We start from the raw sequence: 24,410 nt of genomic DNA, 5'->3' as shown, positions 1-24,410 counted from the left end.
AAATAAATTTCTGTGAGCTGCCAGTCTACTGTATTTTGCTATGGCAGCCCTAGCAGACTAATGCAGTTCTACTCTCCTTCCCTTATGGGTCAGAAATAGGGTATCTGTGGGTTCAATAATTGTACAATAATTATGTTTCTATCTCTCCAATTAAATTATAAAATCTTTCTGCATAGGAGCCATAATGTATTCACTTTCATATTCCTGAGCCTAAGAGTTCTGTACCTGACATGGAGGTTTTGAATGAATACATGAATGAAGGAATCATCTCCACTTTGTACAACCAGCCTCAAATTTTATAAGATGGAGGGTCATATCACTGTGTAAATAGTCCAATTAATTAATCCAGTTCTTATGGCATAACATGAAGGGTCATGGGCACAATGATGTAAGCCACTTGAAAGTCACTGAAATGGGAAGGTCAACTTTTCAGTAAATGTGGCCAGTGCCAAAGGATCATTGAAACCTGGTGCAGCTGCCTTAAACCCAGTGCCTCCTTTTGGAACTTCAACTAAAGGTAAGACAAGATGAGTCAATGCACCAAAATCATGACAGTAAGACCTGTAATATTCCATCACTGCCATAAGTCCAATGAAAATAGAGAAAACAATAAAGTCTGTTTAATGGGTATTCCACAAATATACCAATGTTCCCATACAATGGGACCACAGGGGAGGCCAAAGAAAGGGACAATGCAAGTTGATAGGACAGATATCAGGAAGGACATAATTCCAGAAAAAAAAAACAGTAAAATGTGTTTACAGAAAACCCACTTCTTCACATCATAGTGCAGCATCACAGAGGCTGAGGGTGGAGAAGAAACAAAACCTCAGAAAGTATCTTCCAGAATCCAGTGACTGAGCCATGCAGCCAATTGACTCTTCTGTAAATTAATCTGCTTTCATGACTTCTGCAGCTGAAAGAGTGTTTGGTAAAAATATGAATCTTAATGACAATGGCCAGCACTGTTGTTGGTTTACCATGTACCTGAAATAATTTTTGAAGTCTCATATTTGTTAACCTCTATAATCTTCACAATTACCCCATGAGGTAGGTACTATTATGATCCCAGCTTCACAAATGAGGAATCTGAGGTTCGTCAAGTTGAAATAACTAAGACACCCAGCTTGGAAGTGTCAGATCTGGTTAATGCATTCAGGGAAAGCTTTCTCTCTCAACCACCACACAAACTAGCAGTGGTAATCTTTACCCTCGTATCAGGATAACTGTTGGGACCCTACCCCTTTACATGTGTGTACTCACAGTCATGTACACACACCCATACACATCTACCTAGCTATACAGAAAAGCATGAATTTACACAATACATTCAGTTCCAATCTCTGAGCCCACAGGGTTCATGAGGCTTTTTCTCTTTCTGAATCAGTGACATCCTCCTCCAATTATGAGAAGCCTGCTTTCCATTATCTATAATACATTTACTTATTTGATCAGTCCTCCTCTATGTAGGCAAACCTTGTGCCATCCTTTTCCACTCACCTATCTTAATATATCAAATTGGAATTCTGAAAAAGGCCCCACCCAACCAGTGACTGTTTAGTCACTGGTTCCCACTGATTTTGTTCTATAGATTTCCCCTACAGTGCACAAAAGCATTAGATAATACTATTGTGAAAAGATGTTTATTGAGTTGCTCAATATAATATAGAATGTAGAATATTCAACATAAAACATGTGATAAAAATGTCACTACTACATTTACAACAATAATTCTTGTTTCCATTAAAATTTGTTGATGAAATTGTAGAGAAATTTGTATTTTTAATCAGTGCTAAGGAAGAGTAGAGGGTACTAAGGGGGATGGATGAAGATAGTATAATAAGAACCCAGTAAGATGGGTTGCCATATCTCGCACTTATATACTCACCTCCCTTATAATATGCAATACATAATACTCTATGTAGACACTGGGAAAAATAAATGAGTGTATAGGATCCCTAGTTATTTATCAAGTGCAGTAGGTTAAGTTCATTTCTGGATAATCTAGATCTCAGGTGGCAGGGATGCAGCTCCCTTGAAGAAGAAGGTGTAAGTCAGGTTCCACTTACAGTCCCATCTCTCAATTCAGCCATTAGAACAATGGGTTTTTGAGGTTGAGTAATTCCTTGAGATTCTACTTTCAGAGGGATCTGCAAATGTTAAACAGCATATGAGAACCAGTTAATGAAGCACTGTTAACAACAGAAGCAAAGTAGATGAGATGTGTTGAGGATGATAATGCTTTACAGATACATAAAATTACTTTAGCATAATATATCTCTGATTCTTTTTACTTATGTGGTAAGCTGTCTCAAGACTGGTCAGTAAAATCATTCATCACTACACACTTTCAAGAAAATATCAATACAGCAACTATTCTGTGCCAGGCCAGAGACAAAGAAATGTCTCTGTTGTCTTGTGTTCATTTTTTATTTAAACTTTAAGTAAAAACAATGAGTTCTTAAAACCAGACTCTTTGGAATTCTCACAAGCTATTTAGAAAATACATGTAGAGTTAATTTTGTACATGTTGGAACTTACAAAGTAATACCGAGTATGTATTACGTATTTTCACTGTATGGGTCATCCTCAACTTCTAGAGCCCAGCCATCTATCCCAGTGGGAACCTTCCAGTTTCATGATGGGAAAAACTCTTTGTGAAACTTTATGCCTGTTTTCTAACATTTCCTGGCTCTCAAGTATAATATGAATGGTGAATTTCTGAAGACCTATACATTATTCTAATTTTCTCTTATTCAATTTTCTTTTTAAAAGTGCTTCAATAAATAAACAGTGTTATCAACAATCAATACAAATGATCCTGAAATACTCAAAAATAAAAATCCTCTTCTTAATGAATGACTCAAATAATGTTCTTCTATGAAGTAACAGACTAACTTTTTTTCTCCATTTTCACTCAGTCTCTTCCTCAGTGTTGGGGGAGCTACCAATACAGTAACTTTCTGATCTCAGTTGACTGAAGGGCAAGAAAATTATCAGAAGAGTGAGAAGCACCAGCCATCAATGACTGGGAGCTTGCAGGGAGTAATCAAGATCTCAGGTGCCAGGGATGCAGCTCCCTTGAAGAACAAGGTGTGAGTCAGGTTCCACTTACACCTCGTTCTGCTCCACCCCAGGTGTACCAGAGTCCCACTACTCCTCAGCATTGAGGCCCTTGCTTTTACACACTTATAGGACGGCTACACAGCTTCCCAAAGCCACAAATAAGATGCAAACCACCTCCATCCTCCACCTCTTCTGATAAAGCCTACTTAAGGGAAGGAACTACTTAATAAATGTACCATCCTAGAAATAACCCTTATTATAGGGCCTTGCTTGACATGAGTCAAGGGCAACTGTTCTGTATGTTCTTCAGAAAAGAGATTCTAGTTCTTTCTATTAATGTAAAGCCTTTCTATTTTATAATTTCAAATGGAATGTATATCCTTCCCCTGTACACAGACCAACACACATAGAAAAAGCATACCATAAATGTTATTTGTTAAATTTTTCAAATTAAATAATTTAAAATTTGTATCCACATCTCTAGATCAAATGCAAAAAGAAAAAACCTCTTTAAGCATTTCCTGCATGATTATAAAGCATCATTGGGAATTTATGAAAGGAATAAAATGAGGTGCTAGACTTAAAGACACTTTTAGGTACAAAGAAAATACAGGCAACCAAACTGGATGGTTTAATGATAAAGGATTAGGTTAGATGGTATGACTGATGATACCAGCCTGCAGTAACGATAACAGAACAGAGTAAAAAATGGGCTCTGGACTTGATGGGGAAGGCTCCTGGAAGGACTTTGGGAGTGAACTAGGAATTGAAGGATGAGAACAGAATGAGGAATAGAGCAAGAGAGCTCTCTCTGTCAGAGAGCTCTTGTTAAGATATAAACAATCCCAACATGATTGCAGCAGGGCTCTCAGAAGGAGGGTTGAAGTAACCAGATGGCCCTGAACTGTGGGAGTTCCTCACATCAGGCAGAAATGCTTTAACGAGTGATTTTCAACTTCAGCTGCACATGAAAACCAAAGGAGGTGCTTTTGAAGCCATGCAAGAGAAATTATTTTAGAATCGGAGATGACCTAGGCATAGGATTTTTCAAAGCTCCCTGCTGATTTCATTGTACAGCCAGGGCTTGAGAACCACTATCACAGCATAGCCTCTCTAACTTCTGGAGAGGAGCAGCGTTCAAAAGTCATGACCCATTATTATCATTGCACTTCAGGGCTGTGCACAGTGCTCCCGCTCCCTTCCAGTGGACTTGAAACCAAATTTAAACTTTTCTCAAAGGACTCTGCATCCTCATGTCACACTAACTGCATTAATTCTAGATGGCCTTTTTAGTTGGGTATTTATAAATCACAAACTTAGCACTCCAGACTAACGGGATCTTATAGGTCACAGATGACTGCAAACAGATTCTCTGGCCAACAGAACAAATTATTAAACAATGAATGGGCACACTCATGCATATATTTATATATGCATGTATACATATTCAATACATGTATGTATATATTTGTAAACATATATGTATCTCAGTTTAATAAAAACTTTTAGTGCATTATTTATGCAGAGTTGTAATGTGTTAAGTGTCTGACCTGTGTTTCTTTGCAAGGCTTGAAGGAGAAGTTCTGCAGAACTCGGACAACAGCAAGCTTCATGTTCATTAGAGCAAACCTCATGCCGATGCAGTTTCGGGGTCCATTTCCGAAGGGCATGTATGCATAAGGATTTATGCTGTCCTTGTTTGACTTACTGAACCTGTTTCCACAACAGTAGATGAAAATAATTATTGAAACATAAACACCACAAGAGCTACATGTTTGAGGTTCTCATTTAGGCTCCTCAACCAGTCGTATACAGGCTACTTGTGTGGACTAGTCAGTGAGATCCTGCTCTGGTTATTTTGTTGTGAGAATTATAAGCTATAGATCCTTTCTATTCCCCATACCCTATAGGAGATTTCAGTCTCAATGAAGAGATGATATGAATGCTGTTTAAAGGAAAATTTACTTTTTTTTCATTCTTTATTTATTTATTTTTGTTATTTATTGTTTATGTTAATAGTTGTTCAAGTACAGTTTTCTGCCTTTTACTCCCATCCCAGCCCACCCCCTCAGCCCTCCCTCCCTACCTCCCATTTCCAACCCCCCCTTGGTTTTGTCCATGTGTCCTTTATATTTGTTCCTGTAAACCCTCCCCCTTTTCCCCTGAAATTCCCTCCCCTTTCCCCTGTGGTCACTGTCAACCTGTTTTCTATTTCAGTGTCTTTGGTTATATTTTGCTTGATTGTTTGTTTGTTTTATTGTTTAGGTTCCTGTTAACAGTGAGATCATATGGTATTTTGTCTTTCACCACCTGGCTTAGTTTGCTTAGCATAATGCTTTCCAGTTTCATCCATGTTGTCATATTTGCCAATGATACCTCAGACAAGGGCTTAATATCCAAAAACTTATCTTTAAACACTAAATTACATTCAGGGTATTGAGGTGTTCACACTCTGGAGGGCAAGTAGGAAAAGAGACTAACTGAAGGGAAAGTAAGATCCTGATCCGTAAAACTCATGTTGGTCACACACTCATGCAGGAAGGAAGCAGGAATAATACTTCCTGTTAGTTAAGTTGTTATTTTTCTTTCTCTTCCTTCCCCTTCTCTGACCTCTCCTCCTTCATCCTTGTCTCTCCTATTGAATAGTTTAATCATATGACTTACATGGTTATAAGATGTTCCTCTATGCTAGTGTAATCACTGGTTTCCTTATATATCTGTTCCACTAGGCCATCAATTACTTGGAGGTTAGACCTAGCTTTATTCAAATTTGATTCCTCAATACTCAATTATATTAAAGAATTCAACAAATTGAAAAAATAAATATTATCAAGCATTTTCTAGAACCACAAGAGCCTGAAACTAGAAACCAACCTCAAGAAAAAATTTTAAAAACACTCAAATTCATGGAGATTGAATAACATGATATTAAACAATGAACGAGTTAATAATGAGATCAAAAAAGAAATCAACACATTTCTGTAAACAAGTGAAAATGAACACACAACAGTCCAACACTTGTGGGACACAGCAAAGGCAGTGCTGAGAGGGAAGTTCATAGAGATACAGGTCTACATAAACAATATGGAAACATTTCAAACAAACAACCTAACTCTACATCTACAAGAACTAGAGGAACAACAGCAAACAAAGCCAAGAGCAAGCAGAAAGGAGGAAATCACCAAAATCAGAGAAGAATTACAAAACATAGAGACTAAAACAATAATCCAAAAGATCAATGAATCTGGAAGCTGGTTCTTTGAAAAGACAAACAAATTGACAAGCCTTTAAGCAGACTCATCAAGAAAAAAAGAGAGGACACAAATAAACAAAACTAGAAATGAAAGAGGGGAGATTACAACTGAGAGCACAGAGATAAAAAGGATTGTAAGAAATTATTACAAACAACTATATGTCAAGAAATTTGAAAACCAGGGTGAAATGGAAAAATTTCTGGAAAAAAATATAATCTTCCAAAACTGAATGAAGAAGAAGCAGAAAGCCTTAACAGGCCAATAACAGCAGATAAAATTGAAGCAGTAATCAAAAAACTCCCAGCACACAAAAGCCCTGTACTGGTTGGTTTCACAGGAGAATTTTACAAAACGTTTAAGGAAGAGCTAACCCCTATTTTCTCAGATTATGCCAAGAAATCCAAGAAGAAGGAAGACACTCAAACTCTTTTTACAAAGCCAGCATCATCCTAATTCCAAAGCCAGATAAAGACACAACAAAGAAAGAGAACTACAGGCCAACATCGCTGACAAACATAGATGCCTAAATCCTCAACAAAATATTGGCAAACTGCATCCAGCAATACATTAAAAAGACCATACACCATGATCAAGTGGGATTCATCCCAGGATGCAAGGGTGGCATAATATTCACAAATCAAGAAACATAATGTGGACTTCCAGCCAAGATGGAGGTGTAGGTAGATACACTGTGCCTCCTCACACAACCAAAGTAAGGATAACAAAAATTTAGAAACAAAAAAACAACCAGTACTGACAGAAAAATTAAACTGTATGGAAATCTGACAACCAAGGAGTTAAAGTAGACATATTCATCCAGAACGGTAGGAGTGGTGGAGTCGGGAGGCCAGGCAGAGATGGGTTGTGGCAAAAAAAGTGGTGGCTGGCAGACCCCGGCACACAGAACAGCAGCAGGAGGACCCAGCAAGGTGGTGGATTGTGGAGGGGCATGGCACACAAGGCCCCTGGCAAAATGGGTAGTCCCACATTTGTGCACAGATAAACCAGGAAAAACTGGGGAGCGAGACAGACTGTGCAACCCAGGGTTCCAGCACTGGGAATTAAAGCCTCAAAACACCAATTGAAAACACCCCCAGCCCCACAGGAGAGTATGTTGGAGACCTACAGGGTCCCAGGATGTACACAAACCTACTCACATAGGAATCAGCACCAGAAGGGCCCAGTTCGCTTGGGGGAAGTGGCAGTCAGGACTGAAATCTGGAAGAGAGTGGAGCATGTACCATAGTTCCCTCTAAGACCCCGCCCCCACATACAATGTCACAACCCAGCAACTGGGTTGCCCCCAACCAGGTGAACGCCTAAGGCTCCACCACTCAGTACAAAATAGGTGCATCAAGACAAAAAAAAAGGCCCAAATGGAAGAACAGATCAAAGCTCCACAGCAAATACAACTAAGCAACCAACAGATAGCCAACCTATCAGATGCACAGTTCAAAGCACTGGTGATCAGAATGCTCACAGAATTGGTTGAATATGGTTGCAAATTAGATGAAAAAATGAAGGCTACATTAATTGAAATAAAGGAAAAATGTACAGGGAACCAATAGTGATGGGAAGGAACCTGGGACTCAGATCAATGGAGTGGACCAGAAGGAAGAAAGAAACAACCAAACAGAAAAGAATGAAGAAACAAGAGTTCAAAAAGAGGCTTACCAACCTCCCGGACATCTTTAAATGTTCCAACATCCACATCATAGGGGTACCAGAAGGAGAAAAGAAAGAGCAACAAGTGGAAAAGTTATTTGAACAAATAATAAAGGAGAACTTCCCCAATCTGGGAAAGGAATTAGACTTCCAGGAAGTCCAGGAAGCTCAGAGAGTCCCAAAGAAGTTGGACCCAAGGAGGAACACACCAAGGTACATCATAATTACATTACCCAAGATTAAAGATAAGGAGAGAATCTTAAAAGCAGAAAGAGAAAAGAAGACAGTTACCTACAAAGGAGTGCCCAGAAGTCTGTCAGCTGATTTCTCAAAGGAGACCTTAGAGGCAAGAAGGGGCTGGAAAGAAGTATTCTAACTCATTAAAGGCAAGGACATACACCCAAGATTACTCTATCCAGAAAAGCTTTCATGGAGAATGGAAGGGCAGATAAAGTGCTGCTCACATAGGTCAAGTTCAAGGAGTTCATCATCACCAAGCCCTTATTATATGAAATGTTAAAGGGACTTATCTAAGAAAATGAAGATAAAAAACATGTACAGTAAAATGACAGCAAACTCACAATTATTAACAACCACACCTAAAACAAAAACAAAAACAAACTAAGCAAACAACTAGAACAGGAACAGAACCACAGAAATGGAGATCACATGGAGAGTTATCAACGGGGAAGTGGGTTGGGAGAAAGGGAAAAAAGGTACAGAGAATACGTAGCATAGATGGTAGGTAGAAAATACACAGGAGGAGGGCAAGAATAGTATGGGAAATGTAGAAGCTAAAGAACTTATAAGTATGACACATGGACATGAACTAAAGGAGGGGAATGTGGGTGGGAGAGGGTGTTCGGGGTGGAGGGGAGTGAAGGGGGGAAATGGGACAACTGTAATAGCATAATCAAAAAAATATCTTTTAAAAAAAGTAATGTAATACATCACATAAACAAAAGGAAAGACAAAAATCACATGATCATATCAATAGATGAGGACAAACCATTTGATAAGGTATAGCACCCATTTGTGATAAAAAAAAAAATACACTCAGCAAAGTGGGAGTAGAGGGAGCATACCTCAATGTAATAAAGGCCATATATGAGAAATCACAGCCAACATCATACTCAACAGGGAAAAACTAAAAGCTTTCCCACTAATATCAGGAACAAGACAAGGATGTCCGCTTTCACCACTTCAGTTTAACATAGTATTGGAAGTCTTAGCCACAGCAATCAGACAAGAAAGAGAAATAAAGGGCATCCAAATTGGAAAGGAGGAAGTAAAAATGTCACTGCTTGCAGATGATATGATAGCATACATAGAAAACCCTATAGACTCCACCAAAAAAATACTCAACCTAATAAGCAAATTTGGCAAAACAGCAGGATTCAAAGTCAATATTTAGAAATCAAAAACATTTTTGTATATCAACAATGAAATATCAGAAACGGAAATCAGGGAAAAAATCCCATTTGCTATAGCAACAAATAAAACAAAGTACTTAGGAATATAACTAACAAAGGAGGTAAAAGACCTGTACTCAGAAAACTATGTAACACTGAAGAAATTAAGGAAGACACAAATAAATGGAAGCATACACTGTGTTCATGGATTGGAAGAATCAGCATCATCAAAATGTCCATGCTACCCAAAGCAATTTATAGATTCAAGACAGTCTCTATTAAAATACTAATGACATATTTCACAGATATAGAACAAACATTTCAAAAATTTATATGGAATCATAAACAACCTCAAATAGCCACAGCAACTTTGAGAAAGAAGAACAAAGTAGAAGGGATCACAAACCTAATATCAAACTATATTATAGGGCCACTGTAATCAAAACAGTATGGTACTTGCATAAGAATAGAAATGTAGATCAATGGAACAAAATAGAGCCCAGAAATAAACCCAGGTCTCTATGATCAATTAATATTTGACAAAGGGGAAGGAAGCATAAAATGCTTGAGGAGTAAAAATAGCTTCCTCAAGAAATGGAGTTAGAAGATCTGAACAGCTACATGGAAAAAAAAATGAAATTTGACCACCAACTTCCACCATAAACAAAAATAAACTCAAGATGGATAAAATACTTAAACATAAGCCACAACACCATAAAAGTCCTAGAGGAGAACATAGGCAGGAAAATGTCAGCTATTCCATGCAGCAATATTTTCACCTATATGTCCTCTAGTGCAAGGGACATAAAAGAAAGAATAAACAAATGGGACCTCATCAGAATAAAAAGCTTCTGCATAACTATAGAAAACATCAGCAAAACGAAAAGGAAACCAAGCATATGGGAACATATATATGCTAATGATACCTCTGACAAGAATTTGATCTCCAAAATACATAAGAATTCCACTCCAGGAAGACAAATAACCCAATTTAAAAATGGGCAAAGAACCTGAAAAGACACTTCTCCAATTACGACATACAGATGGCCCAGAGACATATGAAAGGACTCAGCATCACTAGCTGCTGAGACATGAAAATTAAAATTACAATGCGACACCTCTTCTCTCTGGTCAGAATGGCCATCATAAACAAATAAACAAACAACATGTGTTGGTGAGGTTGTGGAGAAAAGGGAACCCTAGTGCACTGTTGGTGGGAATGCAGACTGGTGCAGCCACTGTGGGAAACAGAATTTCCTTAAAAAAACAAACAAACCTAAAAATGGAACTGCCTTTTGACCGGGCAATTCCACTGCTGAGATTATACCCTAAGAATCCTGGAACATCAATTAAAAAAACCTGTGCACCCCAATGTTTATAGCAGCACAATTTACAATAGCCAAGTGCTGGAAGCAACCTAAGTGACCATCAGTGAATGGGTGAGCCAAATAACTGTAGTGCATTTACACAATGTAATACTATGCAGCAGAAAGAAAGAAGGAACTCCTACCTTTTGAAACAGCATGGATGGAACTGGAGAGCATTGTGGTAAGTGAAATAAGCCAGGCAGTAAGAGATAAATACCATATAATCTCACCTATAAATGAAACCTAATCAATAAAACAAACAAGCAAGCAAAATATAATCAGAGATATTGAAATAAAGAACAAACTAACAGCAACCAAAGGGGAGGGTGTGTGAAATAATGGGGGAAAGTAGGGTAACAGTCATCAAGGAACATGTATAAAGGAACATGTATCAAGGACATGGTACTTGAACAAAATTTTTAAAAAGGCAAAAAAGAAAAGTAAAGTAAAAATATGTACATATAAATGATTGTATGACCATAAGTTTCTCATCTGTACTAACAGACATCAACATATGTCCCAAGCAGCCTGGATCAGGTAGGGTTCCCTTTCCCAGGGGCCCAGTACCTTTCAGGACGGAACTCCTCAGGCTCTGACCAGTACTCTGGGTCTCGGTGAAGAATAAAGCTTGGCACGACCACCACTGTCCCTTTGGGAATGAACAACCCATTGATTTCCACGTCTTTCTTACACACTCTCTCAAGTCTGCTAAGAACTGGGAATAATCTGAGAGATTCATTCAACACCATGTCAAGATACTCCATCTGGACCAGAGCATCATAAGTGGGAGGTGCCTGGGAAGAAAGAAAGAGGTTTTGATAAATTGAGGTTTGGGATCAACTTTCAACTCAGTCTATGTCATTCTACAGGAATGTTAGGAGCTTCAAAGAATACCTTGTTTTTGGTAAAGGGCCTTAGGATTTATAGACATTTTAATATCTATCATGTCCTTTGACTTGCTTAATGTCCCATTGAGATGTGTGGAGTAGTTATCTCGATGGGAATCTTTGGGACAATACTCTGAACAGGAACTGAAATTCCTCTTACTCTTAACTGAAATATGCCAACGTCACTGTATCCTTTCAAAAGAGAGGTCACACTTCTGTACCAAGAAAAGAGAATGTGTAAAAGAGCAAAATTCCTATCTGACATAAAGTTTTTTAGTTGAAAAATTCTGCTTGGACAGGCATGGACAATGAGGGTGGGAACTGACTATGGGAGTGGGGGTGGGGAGGGCAGGGGAGAGAAATGGGGAAAAAGGCAGGACAACTATAACAGAACAACAATAAAAAATAAAGAAATAAAATTTAAAAATTCTGCTTGCTAACTCTTTAGATGATATATATGATGGAACTGGAGAGCATTATGCTAAGTAAAATAAGCCAGGTGGTGAAAAACAAATACCATATGATTTCACCTTGAACTGGAACCTAATCAACAAAACAAAAAAGCATGAAAAATATAACCAAAGACATTGAAATCAAGTGCAAACTGACAGTAATCAAAAGGGAGAGGGGAGGGGATAATGGGGAAAAAGGGTGAAGCGTTTACAGGAACAACTATAAAGGATACATGGATAAAACCAAGGGGGGTGGAAACAGGGAAGGGAGGTGGGGAAGCCTGGGATGGTGGGGAGGGGTGCAGTGGAGGGAGGCAGAAAGCTGAACTTGAACAACAATAAAAATAAAAAATATTTAATAAAAAAATTTGGAGAGAAACACTATATTATATAGTTATAGAAACTATAAATAATTTGGAGAGAAAAGAGTTCCTTTCTAAAGCAAATATGGCAAAAGAAAGGTAGGACTGGATGCTAGCTACCAGAGCACACAGTTCATTCTAGTGCAAGTTATAAACATGTGGAACCCCACTCAGTCCCATGCTGCCTTGCTGGAACAGTCTCCTAGTTGTTGCTTCAGGGGTTGACTGGTAGCTGTAAAGATCTAGAACAAGACTCTCCAGCCCCAGAGGCCAGTCTTTTCCCACCACAAAGAATTCCAGTTTTGTCAGATACCTGAAAACAGTGTGAGCAATATTTGGTATCATTTGGTGTCATTGAAAGGGCCATATTGCAGAGGCTAAAGGTTTGGCTAGTGGCTTCTTCACCACTAACTACATGACTCGTGTATGAGCTATTTCACCTCTCGATAGTTCAGTTTTCTGATATGTTACATGGAGATAATTAGAGTTAACACTTCATAGATTGTGTGGCAGAGATATTCACAGCTCGCTCAATAACCATGTAGTCTCCACATCTCTCAGCCCACTTGAAGTTAGGGAAAACCAGCTTTGAGAATGGGCTGTGAGCTCAGGTGACGTATGCCCGTTCAGGATCAAAACATATGAAAACCTACTGAGCAATTACTCCAGTTCTATATTCTTCAAAAACACATGAAGGCCTCATATCCCAGAGAGTGCAGCTACAAGAAAGTGGGGCCTTTTTAGCTTATTTTCCCTAGTAACTTTGTGGAACAGAGACTCCTACTCCCATCTTCCTCTAACAACCCATGTTGGACATATAAATATTAGAAGTTATGTTTTGCTATGTAAAGCCACTGAGATCTGAGGACCAATCTGTTACTGAAACATAACCTAGCCTATCTTGACTAATACAGAATTTTTTAAAGATTAAATTCACTTATTAAAACAAGGCACTTGGAGACATATATATTAAGATGCAAATGCTAGCTATTAGTGCTGTTTTTGTTGTTGTATTACTACTATTTAAAAGCAGAACACAGTGCTTTAGCTAGTCTCTGTCTCTTAGTGACTTTTCCATGTTATTGCTATCAAAAGAATCCCAATATGGGCTTTCCTAGAGAAGAAAGATACTCTCTAAGTAGGTAGCACCTACAATCTTTACCTTGTAACTGAAAGACCTGTGACTCAGAAAGGTCATATGACCTGTCCAAAATGCTAGTCTGGACACAAACCCTTGTCTTTTATTTCCTACCCAGTACTTTTTTCAGTATACCAGGCTTCTCCTTGTCTGAAATGTTTACCAAGGGTGGTTAAGCCAATTCTCCACCCTTTCCTGTGTCTATGCCCTCAGTCATCTAATTTTGTGGTACCCTCCCACTATAATGCTGGCATTGGCCATGTGGCATGCTTTGAACCATTGGAATGTGGCTAAGTGTGATACAAGCAGAGTTCTCGAAAGCACCCATATGACTGGGCTTCTTGCTCTTTTCCTTGACGATTACCTGAGAACACACCCAGGTTAGTTATCTGGAGTACGGGAGACATGTGGAAGATGTATAGAGCTGAGTCACCCAGCCAGCTCAACCGAAGGCCAGATCAAAGCAAATCCAATCAATATCAACACAGGTAACTATCCAGACACCTGAGCAATATATGTTTATTGATAATTGCCACTGAAGTTTTTTGATTCTCACCTGACATTTATTGTGGTAACAGATAACTGATATGCTAGGAAAAAAAACTTTTTTCAAAGATCTTATCATCTGTAAATAGCATACATTACCCATATTTCTTTATTTTTGCTTCTTTACATCCTTCCTAAATAGCACAGGTAAAAGAATTGATGCTCATGCTCTTTGCAAAAATTTTCCTAGGAAGTGGTGAGGAGGCACTCTTGCTAAGGTTTCACTTTCTCCCTCCCTCTCCAGGTACCACCCACTCACCTTATTGGGAAATGTGGTATCAATCTCCTCCTGCAGTTTCTGCTGCACATCAGGGTGAGTGGCCAATAAATACATAAGGAAGGAGAGAGTAGTGCTAGTGGTCTCATAGCCAGCAAAAATAAAGATTATAGATTGGGCAATGAGCTCCAGATCAGACAGAGCTAAAAGGAGAAGAAAGACATTTTAGGTAAATGTACATTCTCACAATTTAGATGGTGATAAATCCATATGAAACTCAAAATTGCTAGTAGAAAAATGTGGATATTAGTTCAGATCAATTAAGAGGGGTTTACACTCTGATGTTTATTTTATGGATCCAGAAAAAGGAAAAGAAGAGTCTTAATCCAGTTTTTCCAAATGTCTACATAATTCTTGGCCATCTGTTCTTGGTCATGTCACTCTTGCCACTAATACAGCTGTGTAGATCCAGAGATAGCATTTTTCTGTAACATATGCATCACATTATTGAAAAATCCTAAAAGCAGCTCAGCTACAAGTAATATAGGGTAGCATTCTCCCCCGGGAAAAAATTTTGAGATGATTTGCAATACTAAGGCTTATGAGGGAAAAAATTAAAGGATCTTTTTTGTTTGTTTGTTTGTTTCACACAGCTTGATTTTATTTTACTTTAAATATAGTGCATTTTAAAAGCTTCAATAAATTCAATGACTTTTTTAAATCAAAGATACCAACAAATTTCTCATAGTCAAAAATGACTCCACACATTTTCTTTAGAAAGTCATTTGGAATAGATTTCTCATATTTATACTCTTAGGTAACCATTTGTTCTTTCTCTATAAATAGTGTCAATCAATCTGTCTAGTGAATTTGGGGGAGAGAAGGGAAGGTGTACACTAGTGCTAGTTCTGGTTAAAAAACACTGAGTTTTTGAACTAGGAATGATTTTAATATCAAAATCCACCCAATTCTTACAGATAAGGAGCAGAGTGGAAGGAAGAGGCTGTAGCTCTCATGTCCCACAGGTGAGGCCAACTGGACCCTGGTACCCCATCCCCATGGCCAACAAGCAAGCTGGGCACCCATGCCTCCAGCCTGGTATAAACACGTGAAGAGAATGGGAGAAAAATGCCTGTATAATTTCACTTTCCAGTTTTCTTTTCTTAGAAAATGCTGATATAATGCTTAATGTTTCCCACTTAAATGGAAAAGGAAAATTGAATTTTCTTCCCAGTTTTGTATGGAATATTTTGTAGATTAGATTTTACTGTAGCTAAACATCAGCCAACAGGCCTGTTTCCATGGGTCATCAGAAACTTCTCAGGAAGAGAACGAGCACTCCCTCCTGCTTTGGTCTGGTAACTAGTGAGTACTCACAGGTTTTAACACAAGGGTCTGGCCCTAGAGCCCCTAGGACTGCCAGACAAAGAGTCACACATAGGTAACAGTCACCTGCTACAAGTGTGTGGGATAAATGAGGTGGCTGGTTCTTGTGACATCAGGCAGACAACAGGTGAGAGCACGGATTTGAATATGGCTAGGCTGGAAATGTCTGCTCGACCTACTGATGGAAATGCCTGGACAGCCCTGATTATGGACTCTTCACATAGCTTGTGGCTGCCCAGCACAGGAGAGGGGCAGGGACCCACACCGCCTTCCAGTAGAAAGTTTAAAAACCATTGCTTTTTTAGCCCTTTAGCAATATTTTTTAAATTGGTGTTAAATGTGAATGGTTCCTGTAATGGACTTAGAACAGAAATATATTTAAATGAATAATATTTTAGGAAGAGGCAAGATTGTGGAGAAGTAAATGGAAGCCACACTAACTTCCTCCCAGGACCAATCTGGAATTACATCTAAATAGTGGAGAAATCACCTGGAACAAACAATTGATCAATAGCGAGAGAGCAGCCATGTAACCTTGAACACACAGAAGAATCATCTTCAGCACTAACTGACTGGTAAGGAGTGCGGTGGAGACTAGAGAAGCCTGGTTGGGCACTCACAGTTGGCAGCACCAGATAGATAATTAAGCAACTGGTTGGATCCCCCTGAGAAGTGTGGGATCTAAACCCTAAGCTGGGATCCTCAGCTTAGAGCACCAGAGCCCAAAAAGCACACAGATAACAATTGGTGGCAAAAAGTGGCAGGGTTGCTCTCTGCCACAGATGTACAGCTGGGGACACAAAGAGTCATTTAAAGGATCAAAGCACAAATTTTCATTTGTATCCACTTACCTGGGGCTCCAGCAAAGGCATGCGAAGAGTGGGCTAGAGATGCCTGACGAGAGAATAGGAATGGAAGCTTTTGAGAGAGAACTGAGAGAATAGCCAATGGGATCCTGGTGTTGAGTCATCCCCCATAAAGCAGCAGCCATCCTCCTCAGGCAAACCACTCCCCTCCAAGTGGCAGCAGCCTGATAGGAAACAACGGCTCTAACCCCAGGAGAGACTCTGCCTTGGTTCTGTGGTGCTTAAGCCTGACTGCTGAGTGCAGACTGACTAGATTAACAACTGAAGGAGACAGCCACGGACAGTAGATCCCTTGGCAGTCTCAGAGCAGGCTGCCTAGGTCAGGTGGGGTCAACGTCTGACATCACTAGAGGCAGATCCAGAAAGGAAAAACAGTGGTAAATACTAGAGGCTACCAAGATGAAATCCACTGTGGTCTTCCCCATGATTAGTGATCATTTCTTTCCTGCATAGCTTTCTAACATTCATTTCTTGTTCATTAAGTTTGTGCACATTAAGTCACTAGATTTTATACTATAGTTTGTTTCTCTTCTTTCTTTAACAGTTTTAATCTCTTTACACCCTTATTAATATGGGCTCATTTGCTGTTGATAATGGGATTGTGGGGCAGGAGGAGATATATTTGGAGATGTGTGTTTCTTCTCTTTGTTTTGTAATTTTGTTCTGGCAGCATGTGCACAACAGCATATAAGATGTAGTGGGTGGAGTGACCCTCAGTCAACCAGCTGAAGGGAAGGGCCCACCAAAGAAAAATCCAACAATAATAAAAAACCCAATTACATCCAGAGAGCCACCATAAATGGCACCCAAAGAGCATTAAGTTCAAAAGATCAAGGAGACTGCACCACTGAATCTCACAGGTTTCCTACTATAGAAATTCACACCACAAACTCAGGGACTCAAAACAGATCAATTTAAGAAGCAGAGTCAAACAAGAAGTCTCACAATAATGGGAAGACAATGTAAGAACCTCCAAATGAAAAGGAAGGAGGGATCCTTAGAAAGAATGCTAAATGAAATAGAGGAAAATCAACTATCAGATTTTGAGTTTAAAAAAATGGTTATAAGGAAGCTCAATGAGCCGAGTGAGAATTACCAAAAGTTACAGGGAAGCTACAAGGAATTTACTATGAATTACACCAGCATGGAAAAGGACATAGAAACTATCAACAAGAGTCAAGAGGAAATGAAGAATATAATTTCTGAATTGAAGAACACACTAGAAGGAATTAAAAGCAGGCTAGATGAAGCAGAGGATCAAATCAGTGAGCTGGAGGAGAAGGTAGAAAAAAAACTCCCAGAAAGAGCAAGAAAAGGAAAAAAAGCCTCAAAAATAATGAAGAGGGGGTTAAGGGAACTGCAGGACAACACGAAACCTAACAATATCTGTATAATAGGGATACCAGAAGGAGAAGAAAAAGAACAAGGGATAGAAAACTTGTTTGAAAAAGTAATGATGAGCCCTGGCTGGCGTAGCTCAGTGGATTGAGTGCAGGCTGTGAACCAAAGTGTCGCAGGTTCGATTCCCAGTCAGGGTACATGCTTGGGTTGCAGGCCATGACCCCCAGCAACCACACATTGATGTTTCTCTCTCTCTCTCTCTTAGCTCCCTCCCTTCCCTCTCTAAAAATAAATAAATAAAATCTTTTTTTTTTAAAAGCCCATTCTTTCTGGAAAAAAAAAGAAAAAGAAAAAGTAATGATGAAAAACATTCCTGATTTGATGAGAGAAAAAGTCACACAAATCCAGGAAGCAGAGAGGGTCCCAATCAAGAGGATCCCAAAGAGGCCCACTCCAAGACACATCATAATTAAAATGGCATAATTCAAAGAGAAAGGGAGAATCTTAAAGGCAGCAAAGGAGAAACAGGAAGTAACACACAAGGGAGGCCTAATAAGACTAGCAACTGATTTCTCAATGGAAACACTACAAGCTAGGAGGAATTGGCAAGGAATATTCCAGGTAATGAAAACCAAAGACCTGCAACCAAGACTACTTTATCTAGAGAAGCTCTCAACTAAAATGGAAGGCCAAATAAGGAGCTTCCCAGACAAAAGAAGGCTGAAAGAATACACCTCCACCAAACCAGCTCTGCAAGATATGCTAGAGGGACTGCTTTAAGAAAAGGAAGAACAAGAGTGAGAGAGAGAGGAACACATGTGCAAAGGGGGGGGAATGAATAACTACCTACCAATAATAACCTTAAATGTAAATGGATTAAATGCTCCAATCAAAAGACATAGGGTAGCTGAACAGATAAGAAAATATGACCCATACAAATGCTGCCTACAGGAGAGCCACACAAGAAAAAAAAAAGACCTACACAGACTGAAAGTGAAGCATTGCAAAAAAATATTCCATGCATACAGACAAGGAAAAAAATCTAGGATAGCAATACTTATATTAGACAAAATAGACTTCAAGACAAAGGCCATAAAAAGAGACACTGAAGGACACTTCATAATACTCAAGGGAAGAATCCATCAGGAAAGCATAAACATATATGCGCCCAACATAGGAGCACCCAAATACATTAGGAAAATCTTGGGGAACTTCAAGAAAGATATAGACAGCAACATACTTATAGTAGGGAAATGTAACACACCACTGTCAAAAATGGATAGATCTTCCAAAAAAATATATCAACAAAGATATTGCAGCATTCAACAATGCCCTAGATCAAATGAACTTAACTGGTGTATATAGAACCTTTCATCCCAAAGAAACAAAATATACATTCTTTGCAAATGCACATGAAATATTTTTAAAGATAGGCCACATGATCAGACACAAACCAAGACTCAACAAATTCAGGAAAATTGAAAACATATCAAGCATTTACTAGAACTACGAGGAGCTGAACCTGGGCACCAACCTCAAGGAAAAAGCTCAAAAACACTCAAATTCATGGACAATAAATAGGATGCTATTAAACAATGAATGGGTTAATAATGAGATCAATGAAGAAATCAAAGAAGTTTCTGGAAACAAATGAAAATGAACTCACAAAAGTCCAACACTTATGGGACACAGCAAAGGCAGTCCTGAGAGGGAAGTTCATAGACATACAGGTCTACCTAACAACATAGAAACATTTCAAATAAACAACCTAACCCTACATCTACAAGAATGGAGGAACAACAAACAAAGCCCAGAGTGAGTAGAAGGAAGGAAATAACCTAGATCAAAGCAGAATTGAATGATACAGATTAAAGCAATAATACAAAGGATCAATAAATCCAGGAGCTGGTTCTTTGAAAAGACAAACAAAATCCACAAGCCTATAAGCAGACTCATCAAGAAAAAAGAGGGAGGACACAAGTAAACAAAACCAGAAATAAAAAAGGAGAGATTACAACTGATAGCACAGAAATACAAAGGATTGTAAAAATTACTCTGAATAACCATATGCCAAGAAATTTGAAAAGGTGGGCAAAATGGACAAATTTCTAGAAAAATATAATCTTCCAAAACAAATTAAAAGAAACAGAAAGCCTGAATAAACTAGTAACAGCTTGTAAAATGGACATTGTAATCACAGCACACAAAGCCCTGGACCAGAAAGTTTTACAGGAGAATTTTACAAAACATTAAAGGAAGAGCTAACACTTATTCTTCTTAGACTATTCCAAAACATCCAAAAAGAGGGAAGACACCAAAACTCTTTGTATGAGGCCAGCATCATCCCAATCCCCAAACCAGATAAAGACAGAACAAAGAAAGAAAACTACAGACCAATATTGTTGACGAACATAGATGCTGAAATCTTCAACAGAATATTGGCAAACCACAGCCAACAATACATTGAAAAGATCATACAATATGATCAAGTGGGATTCAACCCAGGGATGCAAGGATAGTACAATATTCACAAAGCAAGAAATGTAATACATCACATAAACAAAAGGAAAGACAAAAATCACATGATCATATCAATAGATGAGGACAAACAATTTGATAAGGTACAGCATCCATTTGGGATAAAAAAAAAGACTCAGCAAAATGGGAGTAGAGGGAGCATACCTCAATGTAATAAAGGCCATATATGAGAAATCACAGCCAACATCATACTCAACAGGGAAAAACTAAAAGCTTTCCCACTAATATCAGGAACAAGACAAGGATGTCCGCTTTCACCACTTCAGTTTAACATAGTATTGAAAGTCTTAGCCACAGGAATCAGACAAGAAAGAGAAATAAAGGGCATCCAAATTGGAAAGGAGGAAGTAAAACTGTCACTGCTTGCAGATGATATGACAGCATACATAGAAAACCCTATAGACTCCACCAAAAAAATACTCAACCTAATAAGCAAATTTGGCAGAACAGCAGGGTTCAAAGTCAATATTTAGAAATCAAAGACATTTTTGCATATCAACAATGAAATATCAGAAACAGAAATCAGGGAAAAAATCCCATTTGCTATAGCAACAAATAAAATACTGAGGAATATAACTAACAAAGGAGGTAAAAGACCTGTACTCAGAAAACTATGTAACACTGAAGAAAAAAATTAAGGAAGACACAAATAAATGGAAGCATATACTGTGTTTATGGATTGGAAGAATCAGCATCATCAAAATGCCCATGCTACCCAAAGCAATTTATAGATTCAAGACAGTCTCTATTAAAATACTAATGACATATTTCACAGATATAGAACAAACATTTCAAAAATTTATATGGAATCATAAACAACCTCAAATAGCCACAGCAACTTTGAGAAAGAAGAACAAAGTAGGAGAGATCACAAACCTAATATCAAACTATATTATAAGGCCGCTGTAATCAAAACAGTATGGTACTTGCATAAGAACAGAAATGTAGATCAGTGGAACCAAATAGAACCCAGAAATAAACCCAGGTCTCTATGATCAATTAATATTTAACAAAGGTAGCAGAAGCATGAAATGGAGTAAGAATAGCCTGTTCAACAAATAGAAATGACCACTAACATACACCATACACAAAAATACGCTGATTCTCAGGTGGGAGGGTTTGTGTACATTCTAGAACACTGTGGGTCTCTTCAATGAACTCTCCTGTGAGGCTGGGAATTTCTCCTGCTGCTGCCTCAACCCCCACTGGTGTTTTCAATCAGAGGTTTGAGGCTTTATTTCCCTGTGCTTGAACTCTGGGTTGCATGGTCTGTGTCACTCCCCAATTGTTCCTCCTGGTTTATCTGCATGTGAATGTGGGACCACCCATCTGCAATCTGTCACCTTGCCAGGTCCACCAACTGCCACCTTACCATGAGTCCTCTCCACCTGGCTGCCTGTCTCCGCCCCTCCTACCAATCTAGATGAATATTTCTTCTTTAACTCCTTAATTGTTGGGCTTCCATACAGTTCAATTTTCTGGCAGTTCTGGTTGTTTTGTTTTTAAATTTGTTGTTGTCCTTCTTTTGGTTGTGTGAGGAGGCACAGTGTGTCTGAAGTCTCTTTTATAATTAAAATTTTATGTAATAATTTAATACTTAGTAATACTTAATAATTTAATAATACATTTATTTTTTATTGTTGTTCAGCTACAGTTGTCCTGCCTATTGTGATGAAGTTGTAATGCAAATGTCCATGCTGCTGGATGAGGCAAGAGACTAGACATTGGAAACAAGCTACCCAGAGGTCCTGATATAGGTGACCACAGGCCACTGACTGACTTCTGAGCATAAAATTCTTGTTTATGGTGCCCTTCAAGATTTGAACAAAGGTGTACCTTCATGCTTCTAGAAAGTGCCTCTGACTACCATTTATATCTGAATATCTGTCATTCTTCAATTTGGCAGAAATTCTTATCTGCATAAAAACTTCATGCACATTTTCAGAACCAATGCCTACCTTTGAGCCTCCCCATCAGTGGCCCTCTAAAACATGCCTTGTTTACCTTTATGGGAGTGTGTTTCTTTGGAATTCTGGGAGTTAATCATCAGCTGCAGAAAATCCACTCGGTGCTGAAAGCAGAAGGAAAAATTACATTGACACAGTTACTTGTGGAGTCAGAAATAAATCAAGAGTGCAGTACTGTATTTCTTTCCTAATAAAATGACCCCTGTATTTCTTTCTCAAATTTATTTTTCAATTACCATTTATATTCAATGTTATTTTGTGTTAATGTTAGGCATACAACATAGTGGTGAGACAATCATATACTTTACAAGGTACTCCCCTGAACATTTCTAGTACCCACCTGATCCACAGGCATTGCAATATTATTGACTATAATCACTATGCTGTATACTATGGCCCCTTTAAGTCCAGAAGTCTTACTAGTGCTGAGTCATCAGTGAGCACAAATATCCAGCTACCAATCTTGAAGAGCAAGATATTCTCCTGAGAGAAATCCAGCCAAAATTCAACTGGTTTTTGGTCCTCACTCTGATTTTTGGCTTCTCTCACTTTGGAACACAACTTCCTGGTCAAAAAGATGCCTGCTCCCTCTCTTGTCACACCTGCTTGCTCACAAAAAAAAAAAAATCCCTGACCTCAATTTTTTTTCTCTAGCCTTAATTCTTTATGAATGGCCATATAGAGTTTATTAGTGTTTTTTCTGTGATCAGTTTCAAATACCCCACCATCCCAGAACTCTCCACAATGTTCAGTGCAATCTTGGGGTACCTAACCCTATCACTGTGACTTGCAGACATTCTTCTGCTGGCCTCCAGGTCCATGAAGGCAAAGCTGGGTTGGCCAGCTTGTAACCTCAAGACTCAGAGAAGACTCCTGCCTTCTCAGTCTCTGAGCAGGCTCAAACTTAACATAGAGTGCACTCTGTCATGTGCCTCATGGGTCCTTCATTGCAGAATGTGTAAAGTAAGAGGCTTGGAAGTGATGATTTTGTGCCAGTTTAAGGCCTGGGGAAATGAGAATACCAGAAAAATAATTTGTAAATAGCAACTCTTTCTTTCACAGTTTGTTGAAAGAAGTTGTATGTTTTATGTGAAAAAAAAATCTCAAAAATTTTCATGTGGTGACGTACTAACCATTGTTATATTTCAAACATTGTCTCTCTGATTCATTTTCTTTATTCCTTTCTTAAACTCTACCTTCTTTATTCCCTACAAAATGTTATATAACTTTCCTCCTATTAACCTAGAGTTCTCTACCCATCTCAAATAAGAGAAGTGCACAAATCATATGTATACAGCTCAATAAATTATCAAAAAGGGAATACACTCATGGAACTACTATAAGATTTTACCTTTTGTTTATCTTGGAGGCGACTTTCTTTCATTCTTTTTACAGTTTTTACAAAAAAGTCAGTAACACTTTTTGGAAACAGATGTATATTTAATACTTCAAAAACTGGGGTAAGGAATGGAAAGAGCACTGTAAGAAGAAAAGAAAGCACAATGAAAATACAAATGTACCTGGAGCAATTATAATTTTCTCTTCTAACCAGAAGGGTAAAATACACCAGCCTTCTCAACAAGGAAACATTCCCTCTATGACCTTTGCTCAGACTCCAAGCACATGGCCAAGAAAGGGAAAGTCCACATATAAGGGCCATCACTATAGCAGTGAGATCAGCAGCCACTTCCTTGTCTTCTGGGTGACTAAAGGAACAGGATTACATTCCTGAATGGCTTTGCATTTTATCTATTAAACTTGACTGTCTTTGAAAAAAACAGACCAGAGTCTGAGACTTTAATTAATCTCACTGTTCAAGAAGTAGTAGTCAGATGCACATGCATGGACACAGTAGAACACTAGACACCAAAATGTCAACAATTATTGTATCTGAGTGTTTAATTATGGGTGAGTTTTATTTCTTCTTTGTCTTTAAATTTTTTTAA

At 38.5% G+C, this 24,410-nt stretch overlaps 1 protein-coding gene across 1 annotated transcript in view; it reads right to left on the bottom strand.

Annotated features, from left to right (window-relative positions):
- Positions 1–598: 598 nt before the first annotated feature.
- LOC123818103 (cytochrome P450 3A12-like) overlaps positions 599–24,410 on the bottom strand; it is a 52,453-nt gene continuing 28,641 nt past the window's right edge. Inside the window, exons 8-14 of the mRNA XM_045838019.1 lie at positions 23,816–23,943; positions 22,502–22,568; positions 14,409–14,569; positions 11,332–11,558; positions 4,617–4,779; positions 2,070–2,150; positions 599–916 (exon numbers count right to left, since the gene is read on the bottom strand). Coding sequence (XP_045693975.1) covers positions 902–916; positions 2,070–2,150; positions 4,617–4,779; positions 11,332–11,558; positions 14,409–14,569; positions 22,502–22,568; positions 23,816–23,943 — 842 coding nt within the window. The 3' untranslated portion in view covers positions 599–901. The remainder of the gene's footprint in view (positions 917–2,069; positions 2,151–4,616; positions 4,780–11,331; positions 11,559–14,408; positions 14,570–22,501; positions 22,569–23,815; positions 23,944–24,410) is intronic.

Source organism: Phyllostomus hastatus, unplaced genomic scaffold (genome assembly GCF_019186645.2).
Source record: "Phyllostomus hastatus isolate PE091 unplaced genomic scaffold, TTU_PhHast_1.1 phas_contig_254, whole genome shotgun sequence".
Lineage (NCBI taxonomy): Eukaryota > Metazoa > Chordata > Mammalia > Chiroptera > Phyllostomidae > Phyllostomus > Phyllostomus hastatus.
This window is presented reverse-complemented; position numbering and strand designations above follow the sequence as displayed.